The 19,439-nt window shown below is 29.6% G+C and overlaps 2 protein-coding genes across 5 annotated transcripts; one reads left to right on the forward strand and one right to left on the reverse strand.

Moving 5' to 3' along the window:
* Nucleotides 1–955: 955 nt before the first annotated feature.
* Nucleotides 956–14,864, reverse strand: Acph-1 (venom acid phosphatase). 3 transcript variants are annotated; one of them, XM_069114184.1, is made up of 7 exons: nt 14,737–14,864; nt 6,975–7,101; nt 6,563–6,673; nt 5,836–6,101; nt 5,176–5,459; nt 4,565–4,773; nt 956–2,151 (listed from the first exon to the last, which is right to left on the reverse strand). In XM_069114184.1, the coding sequence occupies exons 1-7, from the start codon at nt 14,775–14,777 to the stop codon at nt 1,915–1,917; spliced, it is 1,275 nt and encodes a 424-aa protein (XP_068970285.1). In that variant the 5' UTR covers nt 14,778–14,864; the 3' UTR covers nt 956–1,914. The 3 variants fall into 3 exon arrangements, with proteins under 3 accessions (XP_068970285.1, XP_068970286.1, XP_068970287.1); XM_069114185.1 differs by lacking the exon at nt 14,737–14,864 and adding an exon at nt 12,204–12,325; XM_069114186.1 differs by lacking the exon at nt 14,737–14,864 and adding an exon at nt 7,935–8,203.
* Nucleotides 14,865–15,002: 138 nt separating this feature from the next.
* On the forward strand, nt 15,003–19,435 carry LOC138180381 (venom acid phosphatase Acph-1). Of its 2 annotated transcripts, none has more exons than XM_069114188.1 (8): nt 15,003–15,126; nt 15,210–15,319; nt 15,422–15,546; nt 15,713–15,829; nt 16,791–17,004; nt 17,772–17,980; nt 18,292–18,633; nt 19,045–19,435. In XM_069114188.1, exons 3-8 carry the CDS (start codon nt 15,460–15,462, stop codon nt 19,306–19,308), a joined length of 1,233 nt encoding a protein of 410 aa, XP_068970289.1. In that variant the 5' UTR covers nt 15,003–15,126; nt 15,210–15,319; nt 15,422–15,459; the 3' UTR covers nt 19,309–19,435. The 2 variants fall into 2 exon arrangements, with proteins under 2 accessions (XP_068970289.1, XP_068970288.1); XM_069114187.1 differs by having other exon boundaries at nt 15,017–15,126; nt 15,197–15,319.
* The last annotated feature ends 4 nt before the right edge of the window (nt 19,436–19,439 follow it).

A 19,439-nucleotide genomic window follows, 5' to 3' on the forward strand; every position in this document is an offset into this window, starting at 1 on the left:
TAGTTTAATTCATCAACAAAATTTTCATCCGTATTCTATAATGTAGTTTCTACCATGCAGTTATTACTATTGCATTTAACGCTAGAAATACTATAGTTTCCTTATTTTGGCACTCTTATTCTTAATATTTTTCGCTTTTAGTATTTTTAATCGTTTATCTTTGTTTCCGAATAATTACAGTTCTTGAAAATAACAACTTTTATCGATACGTTAATGCGTCACATATAATGGATTAATTAGTCCGTCTGCATATGTGGCATTAATTTAGATTAAGCCTACAATTTAGCGGATAAAATATTTTTGAGAATGGACTGTACGATAGCTACAAGATTTCTCGAGAGTTAAATACGTATATCATATTATTATTATAGTATATTTACGATGGAAATTCCATAAGAAATGAAAATAAGATAAGTTGATTTATTATTTTTACAGCAGGTACTCCGCTTTAAATTCAGTTTTCTTCTTCGTTGTTGCTTCAAAGTGATAATGCCATGGATCGTGAAACTCGTCTTGTTACAAACTGAGACATCGCATTGCGAAAAATAGATATTAATAGATATGCAAAAAGATGATCTTGGAATGAAGTTTAAGACGATTTTTAGGGAGCTTTTTTTATTATCATCAGATACGTATCTTGAAACTATTCATTCTTATTCTTCTCATTCATTTTTTTTAGCTTTAACAGCTGCTAAAATAATTTACATGTTCGATTTAAACGAGATACTCTGTATAAGTACATTATTTTAGTATTTCCTTTTGACGATCGATCTTTCTTTCTTCAATTACCAATTTTCATGGATACATCCGATATTGCGAGTATATAAATAATGTATTATAATTTGAGCACCATCCTATATATTTGAAATTGTACATTTTTAAATAAAATCGATATTGCAAGTTGTGAATATAAAGGCATATAAATGAAATGAAACTAGACTTGTAGATTTTAAATGTATTTAATTGATGTTAGGTGAATCGATACATAATACATTGAATAAATATGTATTCAGAATGAAACAATGCATTTTCACTGTGAATATGTATATCAAGTCGTGCTTTGGTTACAAAATAAATAATCTATTAAATTAATCGCGCGTTAAATACTTTAATGAATTAAATACAAAATAATTATATAATGTGCATAAATATCATTGTATATTTAAATATATTTGAATACCTTTGTGGCCAATAATTTCTAATTTCTTTATAGTAAAATATAAATAATTAAATTGCAAAAATATCGGTGCTCTTTCATGTATATTTTTACACACATAAAATTTTATAAACTATGTCATCCCAGAAGTAACGTCGTTATTTATAAAATACATACGTACAGAAATTGTATAATATGCTTTCGATATACATAATATTTTCTGCCATTTAACTCGTTCAAACTCTGAGTGGGAAAATGCAACAAACATATATTTTAAATGTCAGAAGATATTAATAACGCTAATTACAATTTTGAGACGATGCTTTTGATGGAATCATTAACGTTAATTTTCAGTTTGATATGGCATATTATTAAACATTCTACAAATACGAGAGAACCAAAGATACTAAAAAAGGGACAGAAACTTCGAATTTGAAAGATAATACTGTTCTTTATTTGAAACAAATTCGTCAAATAACGTACCTTTTTAGTAGTATCAAATAAGTGAAAGGACGATATTACTTATAGGAAGAGCTAATATAATTAGAAATATGAATTACATTCCTCATGTTTAATCTTTTCGCATAAGATCAATGATATGTAATTAATATCGCTAATTTATAAATTAAAAGCTATTCTAAATTCATTTCTATCGTATATTACGCATTTATTATGTAACACTTCATTTTTAACATGAAGTTTTCTTTGGTTTCAAAGGAATGTAATTCATCTTTAACAATTACATTTTCATACACGTATTATTTACTTTCAATGATTCCTGCAGATCTTATCAGATTGTATTTCAATAAACTTAATTCCTCGATTGACTTTCTGTCTACAAATGCATGTGACAGACCTTTGTCGCAAATCAGTTCGTCGTTTGATGGCATCACTCCTTCTATCAACTGTAAATACTTGTCCAAAGGACAAAGTATCTCACATCCAGGTAATTGAAGTTCTTTTGCTTCGGATGGAATGCCCAAGTAATTAAGTACCTACGATAATAACGAATAATTGAAGATACATAAACAAGTAATTTTAAGTAAACCAATATAGAAAATAAGAGTATAGAAGAGTAGGAGAGGAAGCAATAGTATATATAGGAGAACTCTATTTATTTGAATTTATCAGGAGATAAACAGTTTATGTAATTATGTAATTCGAGTTCATATAATAGAAGCTCGTCAACTATTATTATTTTCCGCTCATGTAACAACTCACGTTCAGATAAATATTAATCAACTAGAAGAAGTTCAGTTAATCCCTTAAAATCTACCTCCGTAACATTACTTTCGACAGATATACGATTGTCTTTTCTGTATTAGATTGATTCGGAGGGGACTATGCAGTAATGAGAAGACGGCTCGGCTAAGAAAGGGGATTCGATTACTATATGTGTAACATAATCGCATAGACAAGCAGGTAGCATTTGGCCGAAAATTCTTAACAATGCGAGGCAAAGAGAAACGAAATAGAGCAATATTGCTTTTGTCCCTGTGCCATTCTGCTGGCCATATTCTCATCTTTTTACAGCGCAGTAATGGGATAACTCGTACGAATATCTAAAGAATATTTTTTGTTCGATTAGTTGAGGATTATCTTTGGAACAGAGTTGTACACTTTCCATAATCTATCATATTATTTAGGTCGTTTTACTGTATTGTTGAAGATAGAAGGCTTCTTCGAAAAATTCCGCTCGATATAAATTACTTATTGCAACTTAATATGTCCTTAAGGGATTAATGGGACATTAACTAAAATTTCATTCAGATAAATAGAGTTCTACTGTATTGAGTAATGTTAGTAAGATAGGTTACTAAAAAAGATATAGTAAGTAAAGATATAGTAAGGAAATAGGGAATAAAAAAAATGTAAATGAGAGAAGTTGAGCGAATGAGAGAAGTGAAAGGATAGTATTGATAAATGTAGTGTACATATACTAATTAGGATTCTATAGACAAAGCTAATTTCTTAGTCGCAAGGTTGAAGATAAAGAATATTATTTAGCGAACTACGATAGAATGTAAAAATTATTTCAAATAAATATAATATTAAATATCTTGAATAAAGATTTTTTTCGAAGTAGTAGGACATTAATTTAAAGCCGTTTAATCACTAAGAAAATTATTATCGTGGAAGATAATAACTTTCTATATAAAACTTGTATAACGATCCTTTTTTTGGAATATGATACAAAGATAATTACATACAATATTACTATGCCAGTATAGCATTGACTCGTTGCAACATTGCATCACGCTCTCGCAGCAAATTGTATATGTTGCATATGTTTTATTGAAAAAAAGAATCTGTTAACGAGGGGAGTAATTTTCTGAGTAATTGTCTCGGTTCTTTCGCTACTTAAATGTATCAGAGGTTCCATATTGTAGAGTAGAATAATTCATTCGATAATTATTTCCTTTGATGTGTCATACTGTCATATTAATGAGATCTGATGTCTCATATTATCCGTATAAATCAAATTCATTTAAACATAGTCATATTTGGTATAAGTTCTATTCGCTAGACCTCGCCAATTTGTCAAGGATAATAAAATAATTGCGAACTAAAAGCTATAAAAATTGTATTCTCATTTTTGATGATTCATAGCTGATCGAGATATGATAAGTAAGAAATAACTCAAAGTGTCGGAACAATTTCTATGAATGGCAGAACTAATTCCACGTCTATTAACAAGGCGTTTATTAATTGTAATTCTTCACGATTATTTATGTAAATATATACATTCTAGCTATTATTAGAGTTAAAGGTTGAAAAATATTTTTAAGTGAGTTAATATTTTCAATTTTAAAAATTTTCTAAAATATTATTCTTTTAGTGTAGCTGTTAAATTTACGCTAATTCTCTATCTAGATGTATCATATTCACTATATACACTGTACTATACACTATCGAAGATATTCCGTATCTAAATTCTTCAAACACTCTTCGTGCAACAATCAAATGAATATCTAGCGTTGAAAAATTTATTAATTAGCGACTAGCGTTAAAAGTTGATTATACGAAATATGAATATAAAAACAACATAGGGATCTCAGACTTTTAATAAGCAATAATTCACGTTATCACAACTATAAAAGTATCGAAGAATTAATGTTAACTTTAAATATGTTTGCAATATTGTATGCACATGTACATATATCAGAGGAAGCAAAGAAAATGAGAATATTAATGAGATCAGCTACTAATACATTTTCTGATCGTTGACTTTAAACTCTGGTCGTTAATAAATAAGATATTCGTTTGCTATCGTCGTCAAAAGTCAATATTTATATGAATATCATAAATTGATATCGGCATCGGCATTAATTCGATGATACGCTGTCTTTGGAAATATTACTTTCATATAAAAATGTGGATGTGGCTTATGCACGTCTCATTACGTACCTTTACGTAGTAAGCGTTGTTGTTTTGATGAAGTTCCAATATAACAGAACTGGAATATTCGGGAACGTGTGGATAAAAAACTCCAAGAGCGTGCAAAACGGCGGCAACGTTACTTTCGTGTCCACTAAATAAATTAATTTTTCGTTCTCGATTTTGTGCACCGGTTACATGATTTAACATATGCCTTGTAACGATCCGGAGGAACGGACCTGAAATTGAAGTGGCAATTTAAATTATAAAATCGAAGAAATACGATACAAAACAGCAATGGCAATTGAAAAGTGCAAGCTCGATAAATCGAAAAATAAATTTTAATAAATAAATTTTATAATTTAACGAAATAATAAAATTAGAATATATTCGACATGAAGTGGTTACAAAAGGTGCATTTCAATAGCTTATAAAAATGTGAAGTTTACATATGTAATAATAATTGATATTATAAACAACAATAAAATGCACTGAAGTTGAACAAAAATATAGAATAACAATAGGCAGAATTATAGTTTGACAGCGGTTACGTTTAAAATGGTTATACTACTACAAAACTTATAGCAGAAGATAATTAGCAAGTTTAGGCTCAATGAATGTGCAAATACAAATTATATTACCTCCGTACAATCTTTTCAACAGAGGAGTCGAATTAGCGATGTTATACGAAAATATCGTTGCATTCAATAACTCTCCATTTGGAAATATTGCGTGTGACCATTCTGGTAAAGTAAGACCGAGAGAACTCTCGGCCATCAGTGTATGATATATGTAATACATATCCCATGGTGTAGATATGTTTTTACCAGTCCACTCTGTTAATTGTCTCATAAGTTTGCTATATTTTCCAATTTCCTGTTTTCCCGCCGGTGACTGTAATACTCTATTGTATTCGATCGTAAACCTGTAATCGATAAATTAAAATTATAGAAAGAGAAAAATTAAGTAAATTTTACATACTACGCTTATTACGTTTCTCTGTAAGAATAACATACACAAAATTGCATAATATTTCCATAAATTCTACGATAGTTTTGATACTTCTTTGGATAATAACAATTTTTATTGTATAAAAAATTGGCTTATATATAATTATCTGATCCTATCCACTAATTGTAAGTATGATTTGTATATCGAACAATCTTTAATTTCTATTACAACTGAAATTTGATTTATTTATCAAATTATCGTTCTCGTTATCCTTTTTTCTTTCAGAAAATTTTTTAGGTATCGAATTGTAATACGATGTTATTATTATATAATGTCAGATTGTGACTTACAAAAGACAATCCTCTGGCAGAAAGAGATTATCCTCGTAGCGTCGTAAATATTTCGCGGGGATAGGTTGCCAATTTAGATCGTGATTCCATCGTTGCAAATTACTTGGCGGGAAGAGACCAGCGAGAACAAGTTGCAAAGACATTTTCGTTCTGTCATAATCTGAACTGATAGCTGAGACAGCTTCGCTTCTATAAACATCTCCGAGGAAGTGACCGTACCTCTGTCTCAAGAATTGTCCCAGTACATATTCTCTCATTTTGCCATTCTAAATTTCACATAAAATCAACTTCCTTTTTATCAAAAATCTCTCAAGTGTTTCATGTATATATAATATCATCATGTAATGCATTAAAACTGCTTCGTATTCACTTTCTTTTTTTGTAAAATTTGTCTTACGCGATAAATGCCATTAATGATGTTTGTCGCGTAAAACAAAATTAAACAACTTAAATCCAAATCATTATGGATCGTCTACGATTCAAGAGTACTAAGCGAGGGTTAATAAAATAGATGGAAATATTAAACTCTTACTCGTTTGAACAGGTCATCAAACTTTTATTCCTTTAAACTATGTGTTATTAATATCCAAATTAAATTTTAGTATCAAGGACTAAAATTTTTAACGATCGATCAATTGCAATTGCCAGAAAGATGCTACTGCTTATAATGTTCAAGCTAAAAACTGTTCAAGGAACGATGAGAATTTAGAAGAGACGAGATACTCACGTTAGTTAACTGGCCCCGACCCATTGGATAAAAAGGATTATTCAGGTAAGGGTCGTTTGGATATTTTTCATCGTTAGTGGAATCAGGTGTCCTATCGCCATGACGGAATAACTGGAATTATACAAGGTACGTGTAAGATCCGTGATTAAGCTTTCCTTTTAACTGATTTCGCTTTTTCACGAATGTGCCGTAACATTTGAATCACTCAAATTCGTATTTCATTTAAAATAACTTCAAATACTCGAAAAACCAGAACATATTATCAAAAATTTCGAGCACGACTGCGTTGCTTATTTTAACTTAAAATTATTCAAAATTCGACATAAATCCTGAGCAAAATCGCATAGTTCGCGCTTGAACGAATGTCTCGTGACTAGGGAACGCGCTAAGTATAAATAACCGTAGTTTTTACCACATTCACTAGTTTGAGCTCTGCTTGAACAGTTGTGATACCAATTATGGCAGCCAAAGCCACGACCATGTATATCGATACGAAATTCTTGAGATAATTAAACGAAACCATATTGTTCATGTTCGACCTGGAAGCAATAAAAATGTTCGAATGAAATTTCTTCGATTAATAAAATAATTATTATCTTTCTAGTTGGATAAACAATAAGAACATTCTGTAAATATTTTCAATTTGTTTTGTTTTTGAACATTTGTTTGAAATTTGTTTGATCATTTTTATCTATATGTTTTCTTTCTAAATTGTCCCTATATAATTCTCGTAAATCGTCCAAATACTGTAAGTCAGCATTTACCGGTTATCGGCAAGAATTTTAAGGATACAACATGTTTCATTTGTTGATCAAATAAACAGCGTCATAAATCAAACAGTTAATAGCCATAAAGACAGTGAAGTACCAACGGACAGATTGAAGAATGGTTTTCTGCATATCTTTGCGCGAAAATGTTAATTTTCAAGTGCATACTATTCTGTAAGCTATGCGAAGCAAAAACCGGTATCTTATATTCATGGAATTTGTTATCTAAACAATGGCGAAAATTCTTAACGTAATGTTTTTAGCATGGAGAAACTACCATTTCCATAGAAAAATTGTAGTAACATTTTTATTATTACATACCATTGTATCCACAAATTCTTATTTATATTTATCGATAATAACTTTCAATATATATATTTTTTAATTTTAGTAATGTAATAATATTATATATTATATATTATAATTTAATAATAATTCTCAACATATATATAACTCAAAAAATTTTGAAGACAAAAATTTGTTAAAGTAATTAAAAAAGAATAGTCACATAATAGATCTCTTACATTCAATCCGATTTTAATGTTATCGCCTCACTCCTTTTTTGTATTAGTATAGCGATGAACTGAGATACACGATTCACTTACGTCTGCACAATTTAAATACCTATCGTAATGGTACACTGCGACAAGCAATTAATATTACTGTAGTATCGATTGTGAGACCAGTCAGTGAAATACTGGTCATGTTGCCTATGTGCAAATGATTTTAAAGGACAGTAATACGTCAAACGGACATATCTTTCTGTGGAATGGTTTCACAATCGCTGATTTCGGTGTCATTAGAATATGCACGGTATTTATACGAAATGGAAGTCCCCATTTTCACGTTACATGCGAAACGCATTACATATGGGCCTTCATCATATAATTACACGCAGGACGATAAGAGAAACCGTATCAAGGTTTTTTAAATGATGACGCACGTTCCAAATGGTGGTCCTAAAAAGCAGATGCTATGTCATGGGAATTAATAGGATCACTACTCATTAGAATATAGAAATATTCAAAGAACACCGAAATTTCCTAGTAGATCATTCCTTTTCCTTGTGTATTTTTTTCCTTGAATCGTCATATATCTTACATATATGTATACAGAGAAAGTAATTAAGAAATACTATCTAAAATAAACATTTTAAATGAATTATGACTATAATTGCTACAAAGATAATGTTACAAAGACATCGTTTTGTGTCTTTCCTTGTCTTTCATACATTAAACTTGACAAGTTAAAGTTAAAATATCTAATAGCTACGTAGATAAGTAGCTTAAGTATTAAATTTAGTAGCTAAATTCATGGTTTTTCAGCATAAATAAGTTAATCTTTTTCTGTAGAGTATCCAGCTGGTATGACTAATGTTATAAAATAAATGCAATTTAAAAAACTCAAGGTTAGTTTAATATCTCAGAAAGTATAAGATATTGGAAAATAAAATTGTATCCATCCGATAAATCCCTTGAAATGCTAAATCAATCATTTAATACGTTTTTCGATAAAATCAATAGATAACGAGTTATTTTATATAGTACTTCTTAACTCACTCTGTATACATATTTGTTGATATTTCCTTGATTGTTCATTACACATTGGATAGCGTTTAAAAATTACCTTTAGTAAATGTCTAATGGTACAAACGATATGGAAATTTGCTGTTGGATTATATTTATATACACAAGGACTACTAAAAGTATTTGCAGATATTCTTATTTTCCAATGAAGTACTTTCTTTTATGAGATTTCACATTTCACTTTTAGTGTCAAAATTTCATAATCATATAACGTATTGGTATTGATAAACGATACGCAATTTAATATACTTGGACCGAATTAATCAATATATAGATACTATCTATACAATATACATACAATATACATATAATAAAATAAGTACAATCGTGTATAAATACTTTTTATATGCACCATTAGATAAGTAGTGTGCTATAACGAATCGAAAAATAATGAAATAACAAAATATGAATCTGGTTTAGCATTTCCATATAAATAGTGGAAGAAAAGATGTTCTTGTAATACGTGTATCTGAATATTTCGTTTGTATAATTGATTTATTCTAGTCGTATATAACAGGTATAATGTTAAGGAACGAAACCAAATAGTATGTAAAATGCAGTTGTCTCAAAGTCTAATAACTTATACATTTTAGTGACAATGAGTGTCAACGTTTTATAGCCTTACCTGATATTTTATTCACCTCTTAAGCTTTTAGAGACAAAAGTAATTTATTCTACGCTATTTAACACGTGGACAAACACACGAAAAGAGAGAAAGAGATGTATTAAGACTCAGTTTTTACAAGATATAGGAATTATTCAGCAATTGTTCGTGCGTACTTTCTCGCAATATATTGATAATAATGACACAGCGAATAAATTATTCTTGGAAAAACTTATCGTTTCTATTGAATTGGTATTTCCATAAAGGTGATCCATGTTAGTTGACTAAATCTATATTTACTGATAACAACGTCACAAATAATATATCACAGTATATTATGGTATAAATACACGAAAATGACTGTAAACAACAAATTATAAGATACGTAACAATTTTCAAAGAAATAGCTTTATGATAATAATTATCTTTGCAAGTAGGATTGCTATTCGCTTATAATTTCAATTCTTTTATGAAATACGGAAGTCACGAATTTTTTATCAATATAGAATTACGATAGAGTTACTGGTACATATAAATAGAAATTATATCATATTTATAATTACGAAATTTATATAAATAGAAACACGATCTTTTAGATTGATTCTTTCTTAATCGCGTGTTAATAATCAGATAGAATATCAGATTAATGTAATTAATCAATTTCTATTTCATTACATTTTGTAGTATCACTAATTGGCTTTAATTGATTAAACTTAAACGCAACACGTGCAGCTTATCGCACAGTACTGCACCTTTTTTATTATTATAGAAGAAGGATACTAATATAGAAAAAGTTCTATTATATTATTCTTCTCCAAAAATCACTTGTAGTTGTCTTACGTATAAAAGATAGGTGACTGGTAAAACATCTATCAGTTAATATATTAAGAATTAAAATTCAGTTGTATGCTATTTTTTTTAATGGAAATGATTATGTTTAAGAATACAATGTCATCTTGTTGATCTATTTTATATACTCTGGATAAAAAGTATAAACTATTTTTAGTCTATATGTAAAAACTGGTGAAGGTTACTTTCCATAATTTAACATTTAGGTGAATGATTTAAAGAGAAAAAAAAAGACCTTAGAAAAAGATATTTATAATACAAATGTACTACAGTTTTCTATAATAACTGTAGCCAATCTCAATTTGATATTTTCGTTAATCAATTTAATATTAATTATCATCGTAATTTCTTTTCACCGCTATAGTACATTTATACATATTAGTATATTTATGGTATAATTTAACATATCGAAATATGTTCGAAATTATCATATCATGATCGTTAACAACGTGTAATCGATGACTTCGTCTTTAGTAAATTTGATTTACTCTGCAAATTAATAATTGTACCATTGGATATTTTGAGGAGCGTAAGGATGTAGCACCATTGCAACTACACGTACAAGCAGTTGTGTAATTCTTTCGAAGCTTTGGAAAACTATAAAATCACGTAATCGGTTCGATCATTAGCTGAATCGTTAAACCATAAAATTTGCAGTTACTTAGAAACGATATTCATGAAAGATCGTACGATGATAAGTCGAGGATTTATACGAAAAATTAGCCAACCTGCGATTTTGCGGATACGGACTCGTAGTTACATAAATTCCGGTAGAATAATGAATACGAAACGAATACATTATACCTGTGTGACTGATATTTGATACACGATCAACAAAATCATTAATTTTCTCACGGCAAAGACACGCTGTCGCCTTCCTAGTTCTCTTCGCGTGTAATTATAAATAATCAGGCGATTGTGTGCGAAAATACGAAACTATAGCATAAGCATGATATATATATTAAAACTAGGTGAAGGAAAAAAGACGTGGCATTTAATTATTATTTGCAAGTTTCAATATTAGTTGTTCTTCCACCGTATTTTTAAGACAACATGAATATTGAGAGTACACGATTGTTTCGAATTATTTTTATGATAATGTGAGTAAATAATAAATATATTAAAATATAATAGCAATTATTTAAGGAATAAAGATTAAAGATTTTTTTAAAGAATTCTTTTACTTAAGAATGAAGAGAATAGATTTACAAGAAAGGAATATAGTTTAGAGAATTCATTAAATATTACTCTTAAGTAGTATTAAATAGAATTGCAGTAGCACAGGGTGAAATTTTTAATATAAATAGCTTAAAATTGTATTAAATTATTCCATTCATACGAATATTCACCAAAAGTTATTTTTTCATTTCACGAAAGAATCTCCCTAAATAATGTTAAGTATATCGAGAATAATTCAGTTGTATGCATGTTCTCTTTGTTCTCTGTATCATTGTTATACGCGCTTCATTATTATGTTCCATTGTTATCAGTACAAAATGCTTGCTACTGTACATAAAAAGTTATTATCGTGTCTAAACGAAAATAATAATCTACAGACGAAAAGAAAGAAGAAAATTTGTATTTATCAAATCCTTATCGATATGTTAGCACTAGAAAACATTGAAAAGATTTTAAGAAGAAGCTGATCACTAGTATTAATAACAAAAGAATAACAAACTTTCATTCGATATTTTTAATTGCTTGCTCTTCGTGGTTAATATTTAACACAAGAAAATATGAATCTAACACACAATTTCTTCATGATGTTTGAACGAAACGTCTACTTTCAAATATTATGGAGAAACGTATGCACTTTTAAAGAATTGACGTCTTACCTTTGTTTCCAGTTCAAATATCAACTGACGCCGAGCGTGGATTTGGAATTGATATATGTACAGGCAGGTTTCTAGCGCAACGTTCCAAATATTGCGTGTGAAATGTGAAAAAGTAAACTTTATCAAGCGCTAAGTTACACACATTCCTTGCATTTAAATGTTCAGTCTTGTTGATAGCTTACTTGCGTACTAATCGCAACACGAGCGCAGAAATGTATTATCTCAACAATTATTCGACCAGTAACTCACGATGCTATCGTTAAATTGTTCGCGGTAAATATAAATCTGTACAATACTTAAACAAAAGAAATTAACCTCGTTGAACAAGATTAATTTTCGAAATTTGATTTAAAAGTAAATCGACGATGATAACAGATAATATCATCTCATAGTCGAAGTAGGGAGGATAGATTTCTTGTTTGACGTAGTCTTCATAAAGATAACTGAAACACGCTAGTTTTAATCTAAGTATGAATACGTTAAGAAATAGTATTATCCGTTATTATAGCGTACCATGCATGTTTAACACGTGGTCGTATGTTTTATCACGTGAACACAATCTTCAAACCTGAAAGTAGATGATAAGGTTTATGATTTGTGCTGTCACCAAACATGTTCCACTGATATGCAGAAAACTGGTTTGTGGAAACCCGGTTACCGATAAACAAAATGATCAGAAGAAATTTATATGGTTTTAATCATTTAGAGAAAGTCAAGTTGAAATAAAATTTGATACCTTTCTCTTTTGAACAACTATTAACAAACATGATACCTGAAAATCAAACGAATCAACATATTGGACGAGTTGTAATTAGTGACGACTGTAGCGAAATAATTTTTTGTCTTCTGGAGAAATGTTAGACAATAGAATTTCTATACTTATGTTATAGTAATGTAAAAGTTAAAAAAGATATTTTCCAATATCATTGTTAATTAACGCTAAGAATATACGATTCATAGGCGTTAATTAGCAAAAATTACGAAGCGTCGCAATCGAAAATTATGATTAATTTGTAAATATAAGTACACAATATGAAAATATGGAAAGTAATGATTATTCGCGAATTAATCACGTATTATTGATCAGTCTCTATGCATTGAGTTTCTATTAAGCATATGTCATGTTCGTTAATTATTATTTAACTAAAATATATTATTAAAGTTTATCCTTTACGTATTTTTTCTAATTTAATTTGATTTTTCATTTGGATGAACATATGCAAATACTCTTATTGAAATAATTGTCTGTCGGAATCGGAAAGCATATTCAAAATTTTATCAATAAGAAATAATAATCATTTAAGTGATTATAAAAGTATGTCTCTACAAGTTGATTTATTTGTTCCTCTTAAATATATTTATTATATTATACTGCACATCTAATTTGTATCTAATGAATACATTGTATTTTTATATTTTTCTATGTATACAATATAAACGTAATTAAAAGTGTCTTTATCTAAAGTTAATATGTGTATTTAGAATTATACAGAGATTAGATTGCAAAATATCATTCATTGATTCCAAGAGTTATTAATTGCAAACGATATAATTTATCAACATTTCTATGTCGATAGGCTTATGAAATATTGTAGTCTATTTTCAACTCGGACGTCTAATTTTTCGAAAAGAAAGTTGTTCCACTCCTTTGATCAGATGCACTTCTGTCATAATTATATGTTTAGTTTAAAGACTTACTTGTTAATTACGTTTCATTGTGAATTATTCTGTGTCAAAATAAAAATTCTCGCTCGATAGACCAAATAAATCATGGGGCATCGTGATTCCACCCCCTCTTAAAAAGTTCATTTTATCAAAATTATGTGTTACCTGATACAATTAACAAAAGTGAGGTAGTGGTGGTTATCGTTATTGATATTATAAACGTACGCTCTTTCATTTAGGAGATTTATTGTCATAAATAGAAACAAATTTATCTATCAGCTTTTAATCTACTATTTACAATTCTTACAACTGTTTTATCGAACAAATTACTACGACTTATCCCAGAGGATCTATAACAAAAATAGTTTATAAATTCAACGGACCGATCTAGCTCTAAGAAAGTTAGTGAAATCGCCAATAAGTTCTTGTCCTTCCAATATCCAAAATGAAAATGTCATGGGTTCTTGTATTACAAAAGGTGGAATTTATGATTCACTCGAGCCAAGTAATATTGTTTTCAAGCTATAGTTCTCACGTATTATGTAATATCGTCAGAATTCAATTGAAGGATGAATAATCTTTTGAAGAAAATATTGGAAATACAATTTTAAAGTGACACAGCGAAAATGACAGGGAAATCACGGTAGAGAAAAGAGGTAACGATGAACGAATCTTCGAATACGTTGTTCGTCAGAAGCATGATCCCTTGAAAATGGTAAATTTTATTGTAATTAATTGATTAATTAATCGAATCAAACTCGCGTTAATAAAACAAAAACGTGAAAATAATAATATTAGGGGGAAAAATGCCAGTAAATTAAAAACGCTCGCTATACCAGAAAGCAACAAACAATCAAGACATTCTTACTTTGAACTGCGATATCTCCCATAAATCGATGATAAACTCATACCATGGTATGTCACAAGATTAAACAATTTCGATCGAATACGCTTTCATTTTATAAGATCCGTGATCTTTTGATTACGAAGCTTTATAACTGGAAGCGAACTGATTGCCAGGAATTGTACAAAGCCCAGTAGATCGCTACCAGTGATAAGTTGACGATTCCACGCGAAGGTTACCGATTAAATTTATACACGGCTGATGCACGAATGCTCGGGGACACCATCAAGAAATACTTTATCTAATTGCTATCATCACACCAAGAAGCAGACACTGCGACGCGGTTGCCATGGGAAGTTAGAACAAGTGTCAGCATCACAAATGTATCTGCGGTGAACACAAAAGCATCGACAGGTAGATAATTGCCTATAAACACACCGGTATTATTTCAAGGCATCTGTCGGTCTAATAATTAATCGTGTAGTTATCTATTTAAGTAAATCATGTTCTATTGTTAACGAAAGACTAAAAGTGAAACGACTTGGAAAAAATAATTACTTCTTTCGTTCCCCGTAAATGAACGGAACATTCCTCTTAATTTGGAAAGGTAAGATAGAAATATGAAAACAAAATAAATACGATAGTGTCGCGAGAGACGAAAATGAAACTGTAAGAAATAAAATCTTAATTAAAGTCGAATGATTTTTAGGGATTTGTGTCGTGAAATAAGAACCGAAAGAACTGAAGATGAAAGTGGTTGTATCTGTGCTAAGCATACTGTATATCGTAATAAGATCCGTCGAATGTGTACCAGAATTGCAGTTAGTGCAGATCGTAAGGATCAGGATATTTAAATAAAATAAAAATTGCGTGAGATCAAATGCGTTTCGCTAAAAATTTTCTTATTTGTTTTTCTTTTACTTTAATTTTATTTTATTCTTCCTTAAAAAGCAAGAACCTAACAGAATAAGCTGCTATAACACTCGAAATTATTTTTCAGGTATTCGCTCATAAAACGCACGCTCCAATTTTGGATTTGATAGATAACAACGACATGAATTTACCACGCAATTTAACTTACGAATACTTTAACACAGCTCCACTCAGTATGCCTAACGTAAGTTCCTTTCCTTCCTTAAAAAAAAAAAGAACTGATAAATTGAAAACGTCCTATTAAAGAAAGTTCAGTACTGACCTTCATTAGTAGATAAAATTAAAATATAATTTTGGAAAATATGTCAGCTAATTACATATATTTATTATATATTATCTACGAGTATATGTAGACATTAACATTGATAACGAGCCAGCTTATGTAATGAATTTTATTTTCAATAGAAAACTGCTGTGTTAAAATTACATATTAAGCTAATTGGAAATTTTTGTCAATTTCTTTTTAAAAGAAAAAAAATCAGTCATTTCTGGCTTTTTCGTTAATTCGTTTTTCATATAATATTTCGTCTTTTAATCATCCAGAAATTTATTTACTTGGTCGGTGGATAATTTTTAATTTGTTTTATTAGAATATTCTCCCATTGATTTCATAGCCGAATTCTTACCATTGGTGTTGAGTATCTTCTGTATAGAAAATTTCCTGGAAATCTAAACAAATATTGAAGATAATCGAAGCAAATACAGGAGATAACTTATTGTTCTTTGATTGAAATTCTGAAAACAATCTTCGTATCGTGCGTGTGGATACAGCAATTGATCCAAATTACACGCGAATTTCTTTATATACATTGAAAGATATTTGTTCATTAAATGAAAGTTGTACTTTGAACAACTATCAATAGTGACTCAGTCAATATGACGAATCTAAGTAACTTTAATGACTTTGCAAGTTTATCAAACAGACAAATACCCTATACAGTCGTGGAGATAATTTAAATTTATGATCAATCATGATCTTTCGATCCTTTGAAATTCATCCTGATCGAAATTTTTTGGAAGTATCTTTGTATCGCGCGTGTGGATAATACTTGATTTAACACCTTTATTTGTTCTACTACTTAATAAAGAATGATATAAGTTAAGAGCATGACGAATGATAACTCTGGATTAATCTTATTTAACAGGCCAGCATGCTTAACATGTATAATCTAGGAGTCCATTTACGAAAGGTATACGGTGAATTTTTGGGTGATATTTACATGTCTGAGACGATGAAAATGCAAACGGCCGAATATCCATTGTCGATGCTATCTGGTCAATTAGTAAATGCAGGTCTTTGGCCTCCAGCAGAAATTCAAAGGTGGAGCGCCGATATGAATTGGCAGCCAATACCCACAGGTAAAAATTCATAGCATTTTCATTCATTTCTCATTTGTCAATTTCTATCAAATAATGAAATATTCGAACAAGTACTGTCCTTAGTTCGCTACTAAAGAGAATTAAAGAGAACATGTCAATTTCGTTCAAGAGACAGTGATACAATGTTGGACCTCGTATATCCAAATGGAAATAATTTCTTTCTGACAGTGAGACGATCTCATCTGGAATGTGCCTCTACTAGTCTTATTCATCGAATACAACATAATGTCATCATTAGACTGCAGATGCCCAATTTAATGGCAAATTTATATTTTTACTAAGATATAGATAAAGAAGTGGAAGATTTCTCCCCTAAATATCAGAACAAATACTATATTTTGGATATTTTATACGTTTTTGCATATCATATTCATTCTGCGGATTTTTGCATCTTTAAGTTCCTCACAAATACATAGACATTCGCAGACTACTCGTTATTATATTTATCGTGGTCTGTATAAAATTTATTCAGGACATATTAAATACTCCAGACAAGATATTAAGTACTCTGTATAGAGGCCTATAAAATCTATTTAAAAACATTCATTATCGAATGGCGAAAAATTTTTTCAAGAAGAAGCTTACGAAGTCGTAGATGATAAAACGTGTAATTCTAGTTAAATCTTTTTTAACTTCTCTCTACAAATTTTTCAAACATTCTAACAAACGAACCTGTGAAAAATTCGTAAAGAAAGTGCAATAGGTAAAAGATATAGAAAAGATATTGTAATTTATCAATTTTGTAGATTACACTGTCGCACAGGAAGATACTTTATTAATGGGAATACAGTGTCCGAATTTCGTTCTCGAAATGGAACAAGTGCTGAATATGGCTCAAGTGCGAGATAGAGTATCGGATTATTCATCTTTGTTCGATCATATATCTCGATCTATTGGAATAAAAGTTCAACGACCATCGGAAGTGGCTTTATTATATGCTGTCCTTGAGACAAAAGTAAGATATTAAATGAACAACTCCTTGTAAAATTGAACATGAACGAACATGATGTATAATCGATACGTTCCTATTATTAGTCATATCTGAAACAAAAATATCACAATGTAAAAGTTTTTTGAGGTAAAATGTGTGTACATCGTTTATAATGCTTAACTTTTATTACTTCGATAGTCTGTCATTATTTTTTAAGTTAGATTATATCGCCGTCGGATTATTATTATTGACGACAAGTTCAAAGTGTCAAGCGTATCACGTGCATCGGTTAAATGAACCTTAGATAACATAAGTGAAAATGAATGTTATTGCAGGCTGACTTAAAACAATCGCTTCCGCACTGGGCAAAAGACATTTTTCCTGATGGAGCAATGTACACTGTGTCGTTGTTGGAATATGATCTCCTTTGGCAAACCTCATTACAAAAGCAATTAAATGGAGGAACGATTCTAAAAGAAATTTTAGCAAATTCGCTGATGTATATCAATGGACGCATTCCTAAACAACGGAAGCTCATGATGTATAGCGGCAATGAAAGAAATATCGTTGGTGTTTTGAAAGGCCTAAATCTATGGTCACCACATATTCCTAACGAAGCCGCCTCTGTGATATTTGAACTGTACTTTGACAATGAAACAGAAAGTTACGGAATGAAGGTATACATATTCTTACATTATTTTATTTCATTACAGATACGAATGTTGAAAATAATTACGAGATTCGTAAAATAATTTTATTAAAAGTTAAAATATATTTTCGACAATAATTATAAAATACGATGATAGTGCTATTTACTTAAGCAAAATAAAAACAAAATAATAGTCAATATGGAATAATTAAGAATGTGACATACATATATTCATAAGAGAGAAAGACATAATAAAAGATTTTATGTAATAGTTAATTAAAAAAACAATTTAATTTTTATTAATCGATAATATTATTAACAGTGTAATTTTTCTAATTACTTTAAGCATTTATACATACATAATAAATCCTATTAATTATCAGTCATATTGATTAATTAATTAACTGATTAAACGATATTAAAATTATTATTATTTCAGATTAATTACTATACGGGAGTAGATGGTATCACTCTCTCTTTGAAAATGCCAAATTGTACAGAAATTTGCCCGATTAAAACGTTTTTGTATTCGATAATGGATCTATTACCGCAAAACGCAGAGCGATTATGTAACTGGAAAAAGATTGGTCTTCCTATAATACCAGATAATGCTATTTATAGCAGATCTGTATCGCATACATTGAAAAGTATTACATTTACGTTGTTATTAGTTATTACTTTATTAGTAATTAATTTGTATTAATCAATTTAGATTCGTCGCAAGTATTCGAATAATTTTAAAGAACTCTTTAAAACATCTCTCTCTCTCTCTCTCTCTCTCTCTCTCCCTCCCTCCCTCCCTCCCTCTTTCTCTCTCTCTCTCTCTCTCTCTTT

The sequence above is a fragment of the Bombus flavifrons genome, chromosome 5, assembly GCF_040668555.2.
Source record: "Bombus flavifrons isolate JBK064 chromosome 5, iyBomFlav1_principal, whole genome shotgun sequence".
Classification (NCBI taxonomy): Eukaryota; Metazoa; Arthropoda; class Insecta; order Hymenoptera; family Apidae; genus Bombus; species Bombus flavifrons.

Coding starts and splice junctions, on each gene's coding strand:
- LOC138180381 (XM_069114188.1), top strand. CDS start 15,460: ATGAAAGTGGTTGTATCTGTGCTAAGCATACTGTATATCGTAATAAGA. Junction 15,830..16,790: donor CTCCACTCAGTATGCCTAAC/GTAAGTTCCTTT, acceptor CTTATTTAACAG/GCCAGCATGCTTAACATGTA. Junction 18,634..19,044: donor CAGAAAGTTACGGAATGAAG/GTATACATATTC, acceptor TTATTATTTCAG/ATTAATTACTATACGGGAGT.
- Acph-1 (XM_069114184.1), bottom strand. CDS start 14,777: ATGAGTTTATCATCGATTTATGGGAGATATCGCAGTTCAAA. Junction 6,674..6,974: donor AGCTCAAACTAGTGAATGTG/GTAAAAACTACG, acceptor GTATAATTCCAG/TTATTCCGTCATGGCGATAG. Junction 4,774..5,175: donor GTTGAAAAGATTGTACGGAG/GTAATATAATTT, acceptor CTTCAATTTCAG/GTCCGTTCCTCCGGATCGTT.